General features: G+C 47.4%; 1 protein-coding gene across 3 annotated transcripts in view; it reads right to left on the bottom strand.

Moving 5' to 3' along the window:
• Slco3a1 (solute carrier organic anion transporter family member 3A1) overlaps window positions 1–16296 on the bottom strand; it is a 280922-nt gene that overhangs the window by 36400 nt on the left and 228226 nt on the right. For all 3 annotated transcript variants that reach the window (XM_036185273.1, XM_036185266.1, XM_036185279.1), the window contains exons 5-7: window positions 15743–15907; window positions 9625–9823; window positions 7355–7493 (exon numbers count right to left, since the gene is read on the bottom strand). In XM_036185273.1, the coding sequence (XP_036041166.1) occupies window positions 7355–7493; window positions 9625–9823; window positions 15743–15907 (503 nt within the window). The remainder of the gene's footprint in view (window positions 1–7354; window positions 7494–9624; window positions 9824–15742; window positions 15908–16296) is intronic.

Consider the following 16296-nt stretch of genomic DNA (forward strand, 5'->3'; position numbering starts at 1 on the left):
TTAATTATTACTATTTTAAGTAAAAATGAGGTGGTACAGTGTCAATTATAAAAAAGCAGAAATAAGCAGCAGGGGGCCGAGTGAAGAGCTTCAGTGAATCGGGAGGAATCTAGAAATCTAGGCACAGGAAGATGCTGTCATTCTCAGAGAAATGTCCTTGTCTACTCGGGGCCATGTCCCCAGCCCTTTGCCTCTTTGTTATTAGGATGCCAGGGACAAAATCTAAGTGGTATTTCCAGGCACAGCCCTCATTCCTCATTATGAAGAACCCTAGTGCCCTCCCACCAGCTCCTGGTAGAAATATCTCAAAATACTTCCGGAAGAAAGATACAACCCTACCCCTTCCTTGCAAGATCACTGACTAAAAGATAATGGTCCAGAGGAAAGATGCCAAGGAGAAGGCTTGCATGTCATCTACCTGCACCTTTTCATGTCCCACCAGGGGTGGGGCCTGTCTCAACAGCTGACTTAGCTCCTGCTGGAGGGCAGCCAGGAGGCTGCTCTTTGGGGAGCAGGAAGGTCCACTCTGGATCTGCCACCACATGTGGGACACAGAGGACAGCATTGAAAGGGGAGGCTGTGACTGTAGGTTCAAGTGAACCCCAGACCCTGTGTCACCTCCACTGTGTTCTGTCTCTAGATGTCAAATCCTGCCATACCACTTCAAACACCTAAACACATTTATTATTACCATTTAAAAATATTATTATGTAGTACCCAACCCTTGTGCAAGTCAGGCAAGCACCTTCTTACTGATCTACACCCACAATGTATCCCTAGGACGCTTATGCAGTGATGGCCTTCAAGGCTGGCCCACCAGGCAAATGCCTGCTCACCCTCGGGACAAAGGCTTGCCCTGGGATAAATGCCCCACTCTTTCCTTCTAGCCAGTCTCCCACAGAGCTAATTTCTACCCTAAGGTACATACCATCACAAGGCCACTAAGTGGTCTGTCTACCTAACCACCTCCTTATACTGAAATATATTTCTATTTAAACTCCTTTTAAGGAAGCTTTTCCTTCTTAGAGAAGCAATATGTGATTCTTTGGGACAATTCCAAAATATGCAGAAAATTGGAAAGAAATGAACAAAAACTGTTTCTTAATACCCCATTAGGGATAGTCTTCTGTGGATATAACCAACTGTTTATATATTCATCCAGCCTTTTCTTTGTGTTATACGTGCACATGTATTTGCATGTACAGGTCAACACTGACTGACTTCCTCAGTCCCTCTCAACTTTACTTACGGTTTTGAGACTGTCTCTCACCGAACGTAAGCTCACCAATTTGGCTCCTCAGGGATCCTTCTGTCCCTGCCGTCACTTGCCTAGCACTGGAATTGTAGGCACACACTGGCATGTTCTGCTGTGTACATGGGTTCTGGGATATGGAACTCAGGTTCTTATGCTTGCATGACAAAGACATGACTGACTCATCTACCTCCCTAGTGCCCCAGGCTTTTATATTTAAAATTATTTCTTTTGTGAGATTTGTTGGAACCCACTAGGTTTCCTAGTGGCTGTACCCAGCAGCACTGCATAAGAGGTTGATTGGACCATGGGCATGGGTACCAGGTGACTGTAACTAGCAAGGGGGAGGTCTTTTGCTCCACCCTGTGGCATTGTTATAAACAGACCTTTGGATTAAAGTTCTACGCTGGTGGATAAGGTTCCAGGCACACCCGAGTCCATCCTGTGTTTTCTCGTTGTTTCTCTTCACTCTATTTCTAACTAAGTTCCTTATCCCTCATTCCGCAAGAGTTTGTGGGGTGAATAGGTGTGGGGGCTGGTCTCCCACAGAGATTATAACACAATTACATTATCCTCCCCTGCCTTTTCTCCCTCTAAGACCTCCCATAAGCCCCTCTTTTCTCTCTTTCAAATTTATGGCCTTTTTTTCTCACTAATTGTTGCTACTTACATATATGTTTAAGATTAACTTTTATTTGTTTATATATACATATTTATTAAAATTTTAATTTTTTGATCATATTCCCCCCAGCTTCTCCCAGAAGCTCCCCAACTGCCTACCCACCCAACTTTACATTCTTTTTCTCTCTTTCTTTCAAACAAAATCCCTGACAAAAATAAAAATGTGAGAATCAGAACAAACAACCCAAAAAAGCAATAAGAAAAAAAAATGCCATATATGTTTTTCCATTTTTCTTTTTCTTTACTGGAAGATTTTTCCTTCATGGTCTATTGTTTTCTGATGTGTTCTTTTCACTTAACTCTACTGTAATGCTGGACTGAGCATTGCTTTTTGTTACTTTCTTGTACAAGCTTCTAGAAAACACCATAGAGCATTTTGCGGCCAACACAGGCCCTGGACCTGATTCATCTCTGCACCTGTGACATCTAGCACAGGGCCTGAGATGCAGCAGGTGTCACAGCTGGTAAAACTTCAGCAGGGCTTTATTGGAGTGTTCCCAAGGTCCTTAGGACCTGCCATTGCTGGGATGAGCACAGACTGTTAAATCAGTGTTGGGGATCTGGACCATGCTATAGGAGAGGCTTTGACAAACCCAAGTCTTTGGATCAGACAGGGAAATATTCTCAGAAGAAAAAGTGGCTGAGGGATGAGGGTGGCTGTTGGTGAGGACTGTGGTACATAGAGAAGAATGAAGGACAAACCAGGTCTTAGCTCCAGCTACCTGCTGCCCTTCATGGCTGCAGAACACTCATCGGCTCTCGTCCAGCTTTCTCACAGAGCCCCAAATCGAGATCCAAGCTAAACACTCAATTTAATCTTGCCTAGTCCACCAGAAATGGGTCCTTAGGGTGTGCAAGCCTAATTAGCATGCAACAGCTGCATGGGCTGCACACGCTGATGGGGCACTTCTGACACTAGCTGGCATGTAAAGAAGGGAGTACAAGAGCTCAGAGGCTGGAGATCTCAGCACATGCCTCACCTCTTCGAGGGCTATAGTGTCCCCAGGGATGCTGGGTCATGTCTGAGGACATCTATGGTGGCCAGATAAAGTTGAAGGCTGGTGGATAAAGCTCAAGAATAAGGCTAAACATCCTTGATGTGGTATACAGGATAGCTTCTAGGGAGAAAGAATTGTCTACCTCAAAATATCAGCAAGGCCAAGGTGGAGAACTGTTTATTACAGCAATGGATTCCAACCCTGGCCACTTACTAAGAACACTTGAGGCTTAAAAAGCGCATGCCAAAAATAAGGAAGGAGGAATGTCTGGGTAGGGCCCAGACCCTGAGTTGTAAAAGTCCCCAGGGATTCTAAGAAGGTGTAATCACCAATTCCCAGCATGTCCCATGATGGACTCCTTCTCCTTGCTCAGAACCCATTGAGTGCTTTGTTCAAACAGTGCTCAGTAAATATTTTGTGAACTGGATCGGGGTAGATCAGCCATCTGTCATTTACACCCTACAAACTGCTGTGCCCGGCTTATATTGGCTTTTAACCTATTGGTGGCTAATAAAAGCTGTTTTTCTCTCGAGTCAATTATTCAGGCCATCAGACTTCCGGCATATAAACATGCTTTCTGCCTGAATAATTACTTCTGAAAGTGAAAGGTATGCAAACAATCTGTGCAATATATTCCCACCAAAGGAGGCTGATAAAATTAACTCGCCTTTTTGTCATCCATCCTCACCACAGGCAATGACAAGATTTAGAAACGGAACAGCAAACGAAGGCTAGAAACTTCTACTGTTTTCGCTTGAGAGATGAAAGAAGAAAATGAAAAACAAACAAAAAAACCCAACTAAGACCGTCAAGAAAGTAAAGATAGGAACAGCTGATGCTGACTGGGTTTCATTAGCATCTCAATGATCTGACTGGTTGACTTGTTTGCATCTAATGCAGTTCTGGGGTAGACTTTTCAAGGGTCCTGATAGTATGGATGTGCGCATGTGTGTGTGTGTGTGTGTGTGTGTGTGTGTGTGTGTGTGTGTGTGTTAATACCTGAATAAGGATAAGGGTGCACCTTGAAATTAGAACCATCCTGTCTGTCTGCTTGCCAGCTGCTGCCCAACAGCATTACACATTGGAGTCACCTGTTTGAGGTCGCATGGGAGCACCCGGGGACATTTGGGGAGTCTCAGCCTTTATCCAGAGCTCTATCTGGAACTGTGAAGGGGGAAAGGTCTACAACACAGCCCCATCCCTGAAACCAGGTGAGGGACTGAGATGCTGAAGTAAATGAGCCATTGGAACAGTTGAGCTTTAAATCTCGCTTGGTGAGAACAGCTGTGGTGGAAGGTGGGCGGGCACACACTGTCTTGATATTGGGCTGAGGTAGGAGATAGCACTGTAGGATCAGAGAAAGTACAAAGGAGGCTGAGCCCTGGTGGTAGGCAAGACGGGACCCACATCCACGGGGAGACTATTCTATGTAGCATGTGCAAAGGCCCAGGGGCAAAGGAGAGCAGTGTTTCACTGAACAAGGGGTTGGTTAGGAGACAGGAGGAGAAGGGAGGCTGAGGTTGGAGAGGCAGCCAGGGCAGACATGAAGGCTAAATGTATTGAGGGCGGGCAATGTGCATGGAGATGCTGTTTCCTGTAGAAAAAAAGGTAGGCATCTTGAAAATGAGTGGCTGAGTACAGAGAAAGATGATGGGTTTGGCTCAGAGGATCCCAGAATTCCACCACGTTCTACTCTTTGATCCCGGTGAGCTAACACAGGTTTGTATGGAATAGTCATACATAGTCATACAGACAGACAGAACAGAAGGGCCCAGGAAACTTACAGGGAAGGGCTGAGTCCACACAGAGACAGCCTGCTCTATAGAGACAGGGAACAAAGTCATGGGAAATAGGGGGGCCCTTCACGTGGGGAAGAGCCCTACTGAGTTCCTTGAGGCAGAAGGAAAGAAAGCTAGAAGAAGAAAAGGGGGATGGAAGGGGGAGGGAAGGCAGAAGGGAGCGTGGAGTCCCACACCAGGAATATAAGCTTTTGTTTGGTGTTCAAAACACTGCCCAGAGATTCGAAAGACTCAAATTGCCATTTGCAATTCTTTGGATGCCATCCCAAGAATCCTCTTGACTAGAGCCAACATTGTCATGAGCCACAAGTGAAGCATGGGAGACCCATTACCTGGCCCAAACCAGGCTCTCAGCCTGCAGCTCCTGCAAGCTCTACAGTGGGTTGTCTTTAAGGCTTAGCTACTATGAAGGCCCCATTCAGGATGAACAGGACTCTATCTCCCAAACCAGGGCCACTTAGAGGCCTGCCTCAGTGGTCAAGGGTGGAACCCCATGACCATCCCAGAAGGTAAGGTGAGGCTCCAGGTCACAGAGTGGAGAGCAGGTGTCTGGGGAATGAGAGTCATGTCCCGAACTCCCCCTTTGCCTGCTGTCCTGGCACAACACCCCTCAGCCATTCAGCTACCTCAGCCACAAGTGAACACACAGCTTGAACAGGCTGTTACTCAGTAAACCTCTTGACCATGCAAGATCAGAGGAAATGCAGATCCTTCAGGTTTGGGTCAGTGCGCCCTAAACTAAAAGGCCTGTTGGGCCTTAGAACAAGGCTACACAGAGTCACAAGGGTCTATCACAGGATAATAGCTGAGGCTGTTAACAGAACTTTCTGGATATTAAAATGTCAGTGGGGTTGTTCTTATGAGAAATAATAGCTTGTGCTTTGATTTGAACCACTCTTCGGGTCCCAACCCCCTTTTAATATTTACTTCCACTCACATAAAGAAATTGCTTTATCATCTAGTTTATCAAACTGGGTCCTCCCAGCCCCCAGTCTGCAGTGATTTATTTTCTTTATAGAAAATGTTAATAACTGGCCAGGAATCTAAATCCTAAAAGCACGCAAAAATGAAATCTTTGAAAATGAAAACAAATGATTCATTTTTTTTCCCTTTCAGGGAACTCCTGCTCTTTAAGATGCAGGGCAGGGAGGAAAGAAATGACTTGAATTAGTTCCCTGGAAGCAGCCCCCTGGCAAGTCCTTTCCCTTCCCATCTGCAGTGTCTGAGAAATTATGAAGCACTTCTGAGGCAATGGTGTCCCTAGTTCAAGAAACCCAAAGATCAAAGACAGACACTTCTAGCAGATCACTACAGCAAAAGAGACAAATAGACCCAGGAAGGTACAGGAGTCTGGAGACTCAAAGGCAAGAACTCCAAAGGGATTGTTTCAGAGTAGCAGGCATTGAAATAGGGTACTGAGGGGAGAGTAGGAGTTGTTCAGTTGGAGAGAGAGAGAGAGAGAGAGAGAGAGAAGGCCGAATAGCCATCTAGAGCAATGGTTCTCAACCTTCCTAATGCTATGACCCTTTAATACAGTTCCTCATGTTATGGTGGCCCTCAACTATAAAATTATCTTGCTTGCTACTCCATAATTGCAAGTTGGGGACTGTTATGAATTGTAATGTAAATATCTCTGTTTTCCAGTGGTCTTAGGTGACCCCTATGAAAGGGTCTTGTGACTCCCAGGGTGGGTCACAACCCACAGATCAAGAACCACTGATCTAGAGGGAAAGGAAACAGAAGGAGATGGAAGTTGAAGATGCACATGAACCGGGCTCAGCGTCCGACAGGGCAGTGCATGGAAGGGTCATCTGAAGTGTCACAGAAGTCCTGTAGTGTGATGGAAGTCTTGTAGAAGGCTGTAGTGTGAAAGGCATCCAAAGAAGGCTGTCCTGGAAGGCTGGATCGGTGGCTGCGGCACAGGTCCAAACAGGAGGAGGGGTCAGCCAGCCTGCACTGGGACAGTGGCAGTAGGGACCGACAAGGAAGAGGTGGGAGCAGCACCTGAGAGGTGGGGACAGCAGGCCTGCACAGCAGGTCACTTGGTACCAGGTGTTCACACGGAGAATGCAATGTGGATGAAGGCCAGCGGCAGCCAAAGGAAAACTTCCTGTTAAGGAGGAGGGAAAGCAAAAGCACAGCGGCGGGAAGAGAGAAGAGGTACGAGACATTTAGCTGGGAAGAAAGAGGCAAAGGGAACTGAGCAGGCATGAAGGAGGCAGAGCTCCAGTGTGTCTCAGGGTTTTCCCATCTTTCCATTTCTACGCACTTCTGTGGTGGGCAGCTCACCACCGCACACAGCTCGATTCCCTGCCACCTTTTGTGAGTACCTTGTGCCACAGCACCCCCCCCCTTTTTTTTTCCAGCTGCATATCCACTGTTTCCTTTGCTTTTGACTTTCAGTTGCTTTGTGAAGTGTCTTAGGAGCCCATTGGATTGAGCAAAGGCCCGAGGAACTGCCTTGCCCTGTTAGCCTCCTGGTGGAGGATTCTTTCTTAGACCAGGGCAAAGAAAGAGCCGCAGCAAAGTGAAAAGAGACAAGCCTGGACCCTGGCCTGTGAGCAGCTGTGGCTGCCTGGATCCTACCCTCCTCCCTCTCCCCTGCAGCCAGAGGTTTCAATTACCGTACTATTGCAGCCAGCGAAGCAGGCTGACAGGTAGGTGATGCCGTCGGCCCCACACACCGGGGTGAAGGAATCAGTCTGGCATTCGCAGTTCTTGTTGCATGGAGAGTAGGGGTCAAGGGCTGGGCCGCGTGCTGAGCTGGAAAAGAAGAGTTAAGGGGACTCGTTAGAAGCCGGGACAGACCGGCAGGCAGTCAATCACATTCTGCCATGATGGGCGTGGTGGTGTCCTCGCTCAGGGTGGTCTGCCTGTCCTTTCTCTCTTCAGTCTTCCTATCTTAGCCCTGGCTGACCTGGCCGTGCCAAGAGCCCACACTGCTGTACCCCTTTAGGTCTTATATCAAAGTGAGGAGGAAGATTTATTTATTTATTTTTATTTTTGTAATTTCTAACCACGTGTCCTTTGAGCTGATGGCAGCTGGGGCTTAGTGTTAGCCATTCCAGGGCATTTTTCTAGATGGCTGCAGTCCGTCTTACCCCACAACTCCTCTTGCACTGCTGGACACCCCCACACCCGCCTGTTTTTCTCTCTCCTGCAAGTAGGGTGCCCAGCCTGGCTTCAATAGCCACCCTCTGGTTCATTACCCCAGGATATATACTGAATGCTAAGGTGCTTTAAACTTATAGCCTGTGCATTACAATGATGCAGTTACCAAGAGCACACAAAACAGGGGAGACACAGGGGAAACTGCAGAAGGGCGTGACTTTAGCACCCCCATTCCCTGCTCTGCCTTAAGGTTCAGAGTACCTCCTGATAACACAGGTGACATGGGGACCCCTGGCTGTTTCTATCATGCTCTCTTGAAGGAATTCTATGTGTCATTTTGTTTGTTCCCAGTAAAACCCCATGAGCTTTGTCAAAAGGAAAATCGAGGCTGGACCACCTGAATCATTTGTCGAATACTATGTAGCGCCTGAGTGTCGAGAATGAGTTAGAACTGAGTAGTGTGACCGCGGGCCTTGAACTTTTTATTTGTTTTTCATTTTTACAGCATGATGTCATTGCATCGTGACCCTGTGTATGTGAGTCTAATCGCCATGAGCTGAGCATAGTGAGCGCTGTTGTTTAGAGCCAAACGCCAACCAGAGTGGACTCTGTGTGTGAGGGGAACTGGGGGCTGCTTGAAGTTCACCCAGGTCTGTGAGAAGCTGCTTGTTGCTTTTCCTGTCACTCTCAAGTGGTGGCAGATCAGGCCCCAGTTCTACCCAGTCTCCAGACTTCATTGCAGCCCAGGGGCCTGCCTGGAGGAGGAGCCTGACTGTGTAACCTGCAGGGTAGCCACAGTACAGCATGTCTGGGCTAGACTCCACTGCTCAAGGTGGTCTCAGAGTCCCATGAGGAAAGGAGACATTAAACAAAGAGATAATATATCCCTATGTATACATCCCATAATTTATTTGAACAGCAATCGCTATGGGGTGTAGTGGGTAGCCATTCCAGCTTTGATCTGGAAGTTCCAACCCCCATTGAGGCTTTGGTAACTGTCATGCCTACGAGGCAGGGCCGAGAGAGGACCCTGAAGACCCGGGATCAGGATGTGGGGGCTCTCTTGGTTCCTGGACCCTGGACGCTGGAGGTAGACCAAGCAGAGTTCTCCAGAGAACACCGCCAGACTGTGCCACACCTTTCCCAGACCCTGTTACTTATCCCTTCACTTGTAAGTTACCCTACAAAATAAACCTCCCTTTTAACTATGTGGAGTAGCCTTAATAATTTCACCAGTATCAGGGACTCTTGTCCACAGTCCTGGGATAATAACCAGGGCATAAGAAAAGAGACACTATAGCAGCTGGCTGGTCCCTGCTCTCCTTGCCTTCCCTTCCTTTCTTCCCCCACCACGCTCACCAAGGTCCAGACTTAGTAATGACTATGTGAGCTGGAGAGCAGCTTCTGGCTCATGTAGGAATTATTGAAATTGATTTTGCCCTTTATTTTAAGCTGAATTTTGAAATAAGATTTGTTTTTATTTTCTATCTTCATATTATTCCTGAGGTCCAATGTCAGAAAGAGCAAGTGGACTGGAGAATCAGTGACTGTCCTGCTCCTGGGGCTGTCTTGCCACGGTGGAGAAAAGGTCAGTTCTCAGAGGACAGGCTGAGTCTTCCAACTGCAAGGAAGAAGCTGAGGTCTCCCGGGACCAAGCCAGCTCTATTAGCCTCTGGTAGAGAGTCTTGATGTCCCTGAGCATGGCTGAGCTAGCTCTATGAACCACAGTGAAGGTGTCCCTGGTGTCCCTAGGCAGGGTCAAGCTAAGTGTTTAGGTACTTACTTGTTTCCATAGGGAACAGTGACCCCAGCCACAGGTCCCGTGTCACAGCCCAGGAAGAGGAAGGAGACGTAGCAGGCTGTAGATACTAGGTTGACCAGCATCGCCATCCGAATGGCCCCCAGAGCAGACAGGCTCAGCTTCTTCACCAAGAGGCCACCAAGGAAGATGCCCAGGCAGGCACAGGGAATTGCCGTCATCCCTGAAGAAGCAGAGCAGTGGGGTGTGAATAGCAGAAGGGGGGCTGGTGGATGTCAAGGGCCCTGTGACTTCATGTGACTCCAGTGCCTTCATGAAAGGCTTTATTTCTGTCCTCAGAGAACTCCCAGAAAACAAGGGAAGATAGATTTGGAAAAAGTCAGTCACTGCGAGCCAACGTGCAAACAGCTGGAACATCACAGCTGGTACCATCCAAGAGGACATATGTATACAAGTTAATGTGGGTCCAACTTAGAGTTGAATCCAGAAAGCTGGGGACCCAGGTGTGAAATCCAGGAGATTAAATACTGGGGAGCAATGAGATGGTGTCTGCATTAGTATTTCTTTTCTTTTCTTTTTTTTTTTCTTTTTGGTGTTTGTTGTTATTCTGTAGAGCAGGCTAGCTTCAAACACTTGGCAATCCTTTTACCTTATCTACTCAAGTGTTGGGATTAAGGGCATATCCTACCAAGTTCAATTTTTCTGTGAACTGTGTGTGTGGATATGTTTGTATTCATGTGCATATATGTGCCTGTGTTATGTGGAAGCCAGAGGATAACCTTGGGTGTCATTTCTCAGGCACCTGTTTTTGAGATTCCATCTCTCTCTCTCTCTCTCTTTCTCTCTCTCTGGCATTTTTCCCCCTGTATTTGGGTTCTGAGCGTGTAGCGCAGATCCTTAAGCACCTTGCCACATGAGCATCTCTGTGCATTTTTGCAATGACCTAGAAAGGGGACTTGAGATCATCTGAAAGTTTTGGGCTGGAGACATGGATTGGTAGACACAGGGACTGTCAAGCAAACATGATGACTGATGGTCAGGTCCATGGAAGCCACACAAATGCCAAGCAGGCCTGGTGGCCTGTAGTCTCAGCACACAGGAGGCAGAGATGGGATCCCGGGGACAAGCCATTTAGCTAGACTAGTGGAAACTGGCAAAGCTCCAAGCTCAGCAAGAGACTCCGCCTCAAAAGATGAAGTGGGGAGTAACTGAAGACATCCACATCAACTTCATGTCTACACACATATTCCCATACATTTCAGTTGCAGACAGATACACACTTATTCATGTGAATACACACGGATTCACTTCACACACACACACACACACACACACACACACACACACACACACACACACCCCGAGAATTTTCTCTTCCTCTTCTAATGAAGCACAGACAGTTCACGGGCTCCAAGGCTATTTAAGCCCCAAGGCAGCAGGGCTTACACGTCAGTGGAGAACACCACTTAGCCAGTTCTGCCACGCCTCAGGAAGCAGTGTCAATCAAATCACTGCGTTCTGCAGCACTTGGTGAAAAATTGTTGAGTGCACACTCCCTCTCTCTTATGTGCAGAGCAATCTCCAAGGTGGCAGGCCCCAAACCTGTTCCCCAGGATTCCCAGAGACCAGGGCACAGTCGGGGATCCAAAGGCCCCTGCTGTCCCGATCTCCTCTTTGTTGTGGGTCTCTTCTGATTTATTTCATCTACAACTCGGCTTTAAATTACTGAGTGTCATTTATCTACTGTGTCGATTATGCATGGCCAATTTTCCAGTCTAGGCTGCCTCCTCCCTGCCAATCAACCGACCCCCAGGTCAATCGACTACATCAACCAGCTGGTGTGTGCTGAGGGAAGGCAAATTAATTTTTCATTTTAGGTTAAGAAAATAAAATTGGGAAGGCTTAGCTCACCAAGGCACTACCTTGGCCATGCTTAAAACAGACACAGACCTGTGTGTCACGGGCTGTCTCTGACATCTGAGCTTAGTTTCCAGCCTTTGGTATGAGTATGGACATCATGACCTTGTCCTGTGTGCCTCCATCTCCAGCCCATGCCACTGACCACTCCAAGAACATCCTCTTTTCCAACCTTTGCTCTCCAGAAAGTTTTAGGTGCCCAGGGTACCTCGGTCTTTGCATACACATTGGTTCTATTCCTAGGACATGCTTGTCTGTCTTTCCTGGGCTGGTCTTTCCCTCTTCCAAGAGGCTTCATTGGCCCCCACTCCTCTGGTGACATGGACAGGAAATTTACGATCATCTGAGGATCTGGGGCAGGAGACATGGCTCAGTGGATAAAACACCTGTGGTACAAGCGAGAGGACCAGAGGGGGGATCTCAGGGACCAGGTTAAAGCTGGGCAGGTGGTGGCCCACCTGGAACTGTACACCTCGGAGGAAGAGATGGGGATGCCCATGGTAAGCTGTCCAGCTGGCCTAGGTGGCACTGGGAGCTCTGCATTCAGCAACAGTCTCCTGTTATCCCCAGCAGGATTCCTGTTTTCATGGCTCTTCCTGTTATCAGAAGCTGCCGTGTTTATTTTTGCCCGTCCTGTTTCTTGCTCTCTTCCTCTACCAGCATGAAGTTTCCAGGAGGAAGGAAGGGCACCCTTTGGATCCCATTCAGTCCAGCCCAAATCCCAGTGTCTAACACAGCACCCTGTGCTGGATGGTATTCAGGCATCCCCTTGAGAGTGAATGAATCTGTGAGCAGATTGGATCTGTGTGAATAAACCTTGGTGACAACATGCCCACTCCCGGAGAGAGCATCCTGGGCTTTGTTTCATTTTCTAGTTGAGACAGTGGGGGTGTCACCGGGTGGTGATGGTAACCATGGCAACAACAGGTTTTCAGCACCCTTTTCTCCCAGTCACAATGTGCTTCTCTTTCCCTCACTCCATGATGTGTGTTCACGTCCTTAACACCCTGGCCACCGTCAGAAGTTCCCAGGACCACAACTTCATCCTCATTATATTAACTTATGCAGATCGAGCCCTTTCAATCTACACTCATAAATCAATGTCATTGGCCCCTGCATCGTCTACATTGCTCTTCTCTGAACTCTGACCCATTTGCTGATGACTTTGTGAGTGGCCCAGAGCCTTGTGTGCATAGACTGGGATAAGTGCATGCACACTATCTTCTAGTACAGACAGGAGCTGTTCTGAGAGCATCTCCCTACACTAGCCTCCCCTCCTGCACTCTGCCCAGCCCTCCTGCAGTGGGTTCTTCCCAGCACACACCGACTGGGTCTATGCCATTGGCTAGACATAGGGACAGGAGATGCCTGCTGCCTCCTCCTGCCCGCCTGGAGAATATGAAGAGCCCCACCCCCCCTTCTTCCCATCTTGTTAAGCACTCTAACAAGCAGGAATCAATGGCAAATAGATGCTAGGTGGCAGAATTGTTTTTCTGACCTTCTGCCCTGGAGACTATTGATTTGTTTGTCGATAGAAAGCTTAGACATTTGTTCCAGAAGAGAACCTGGTCCTGTAGATGCAACTGTGCAAACCCAATCAAAATGGAAGATGTGGCAACAGAGAAACCACGGGGGAGATAAACCCTGGGGTGCTGGAGGGCCAAACTCCAGATCCTCGAGAAGCAGAGACCATAGCTTCCACTACAGGGAGAGGTGTTTTTCTCTTCCATCCTGCAGGTCTTAAAAAGCTCACTGCATTTTGCTAATACTTTTACCAAAGAGTGGGTGGCGAGAATGACTAGTGAGAAGAGAAAAAAAAATGATTGCATTCCCCAGCAGTTTTCAAGGAGGAAAAACTATGGCATGTTGTCATGATGGTCAGGGTTTAAATTCCTTTTTTAAACTGAGATGTGAAACCTATAAGACTACCCTGGGGAACTTTCCAAAATGCAAGCACCCCTCCAACCAGCCCTCAGGTCAAGCTTAGAACAATTCCAGATGCTTGAGGCTTGGGAATGCTTGATCCTCAGCACTTTCCTAAGAGCCAGGTATAGGGGCACATACCTGGAAGCCCAGTGCTGGGTTGTAGGGAGACATGTGGAGCCCAGCAGCATGCTGGCGAGCAGGTTCAGCTGAAGAGAGATTTTGCATGGAAAACCAAGGTGGAGAGGAACTGAAGAAGACACCAGCTGTTGATCTCTGACCCCCTACATGCATGTATGTGAATGTGTACCCATATATTCTCTCTCTCTCTCTCTCTCTCTCTCTCTCTCTCTCTCTCTCTCTCTCTCACTCACACACACACACACACACACACACACACACACACACACACACACACACTTGCAGCTGCCTAGGAGACTCCTGGTACCTCTCCCTAGTTGTAGCCTTCAAGGACAACTGTGGCTTTAGCTTCTTTTATCTTAACGGACAACTTTTTTTCAAAGTCCCATAAATACATTCTCTCTGTGTGTGACATATTTAAACTCATATCCATTTATATGGAAGCCTATGTAAGAGTTCATCCTTTCCCAAGCTGTGTTGTATAGAATGAACAGTCTATAGTTTATTTACCCATTCTGCTGTAGACAGACATTTGGGTGAGTTCCAGTTTGAGACAATTATGCATAAAACTGCTCGAACGTTGTTATATATGCATATGTAAATGAGTGGACCTAAACACTCCATTCTGTTGGATAAGTGCCCAGAAACGGAACTGATGGATCACAGCACAGGCATATGCTGAGCTTTAATGGATGGTGCAAAAACTGCCCTGAGCAGAGGCTCCCTTGTGCATTCCCATCACAGGGTGGGTTCCTCCTCATCCTCCCCAATACTCAGGGTTATCATCTGGCTAGTGTGTCAGAGCGCCCCCTTGAGGTTTCAATGTGTATTTCTCTCATCATGCTGGCCAGCATCTTTGCATTTATCTGCCATTTTGGGAAGCAACAGGAGGAATCTCTCTCTCTCTCTCTCTCTCTCTCTCTCTCTCTCTCTCTCTCTCTCTCTCTCTCTCTCTCTCTCTCTTTCTCTCTCTCTCCTCCGTGTGTGTGTGTGTGTGTGTGTGTGTGTGTGTGTACATGCATGTGTGTTTCTATGCGTGCACAGGTGTACACAGGTGTGTGGAGGCTGGAGGCTGAAGTCAGGTACTTTTATCAATGGCTCTTCACTTTATTTTAAGATTTTATTCTAGTTTATGTATATGGGTAGCTTACCTGCATGTATGCTTGTGTACCACCTGTATGCCTGATGCCCACAGGCCAGAAGAGAAGCACTGAATCCCCTGAAACTGGAGTTATTAGCAGTTGTGGGCTACCATGTGGGTGATAGAAACTTAGCCTGGGTACCTTGAAAGAGCAGCCAGTGATCTTAACCTATGAGTTGTTGTCTTTCTAGCCCCTCCACCTTTTTTCTGAGATGGGTAGCTCACTGAACTCAAGAGTTTACCGATGGGCTAGACTGTCTGGGTTGGATGCCTAGCACCCACGAGGTGGCTCACAGCCATCTATAATTCCAGTTCAAAGGGATCCCACACCCTCTTCTGACCTGCAGGTACCTTGAGTGCATATGGTGCACACATATCCATTCTGGCAAAGCACATATACCTAAAATAAAGTAATCAACCTTTGAAAAAATAACTCCTGGGGTTGTAGAAATAGTTTAATTGGTAAAGTCCCTGCTGTGGGTTTTATGGGTTTTATGTTGCTAAGATCATTACTATAGTCTAATAAAAATTTACTAATCTTTTAAGATGGACTTTGATTGCTTCCTTCCATCATTACATACTTCAAAGTCTCCCATTCATATCAATCAAGTGACATCCTGGTCTCTCACAATGCTCACTACATATACCTTCTATTTTTGTTCTTGCTGCTGCTGCTGCCGCCGCTGCTGCTGCTGCTGGCTATGTGTGTCATGGTACCCATGTGGTCAGAAGACAACTTTAAGAGTTGGTTCTCTCCTCCAACTGTGGGTTATACGTATTGAACTTGGGTCATCAGCCATGAGCAACAAATGCTTTCCCTGCTAGGCCATCTCACTGGCCCTACAGTATGTTTTTAATATTTACCTCAAGTGTGAAAAATCTCACTCCCAAATCCCTTGTGTAGAAAGGCCACAGGTATACCACACTGCTATTGGCTTAGCATAGCCCTGCACACTTTTTGGATCTTGGCGCTTTCTTTGAGCATTTGGGATGGACAGGAGGGCAAAGAGACCCACTCACCGAGCAACTGGTTGGCAGAGGAAGTGGTGAGGTTAAACTGCTGTTCCAGGTACTTGCCCAGGAAAGCAGCGAAGCCAGCCACTACAGCAATCTCCATGCAGGCAGCCAGGACGATGCAGGTGAACACGGGGTTTGAGAGCAGGTGCTTGGTGACCTTGGGGATCACTGTGGGGAGGGGCAGAAAGCAAGGTCAAGGTCACACATTTTGGGTGCCTACTCTTAAGACCTCATTAGAGACCCCGTCTTGATGCATTCTTGCCTATGTCTTTTAATAACACCCAGAGGCACCTGGTGGCTCAGGGCAGTCTTTATCCTGTAGGGCATTGGTAACTGTGAGAACTCTGGCTTCAGAACACACACCAGCATCCTGCAAAGTAAGCCATCTTCCATTAAAACAAGCCACTCTATCTGGCTTGTCCAACACCACAACTTCAGGGTTCACATGAGCTAGTCAGGCACCTTTTAAGGAATTACAAAGTTGTTTTTGTTCCTCACTCTGCTCCAAAAGGAAACTGGTTTGGAATATATATATATATATAATTTTATACATCAAA

Source organism: Onychomys torridus, chromosome 1 (assembly GCF_903995425.1).
Source record: "Onychomys torridus chromosome 1, mOncTor1.1, whole genome shotgun sequence".
Taxonomy (NCBI): domain Eukaryota; kingdom Metazoa; phylum Chordata; class Mammalia; order Rodentia; family Cricetidae; genus Onychomys; species Onychomys torridus.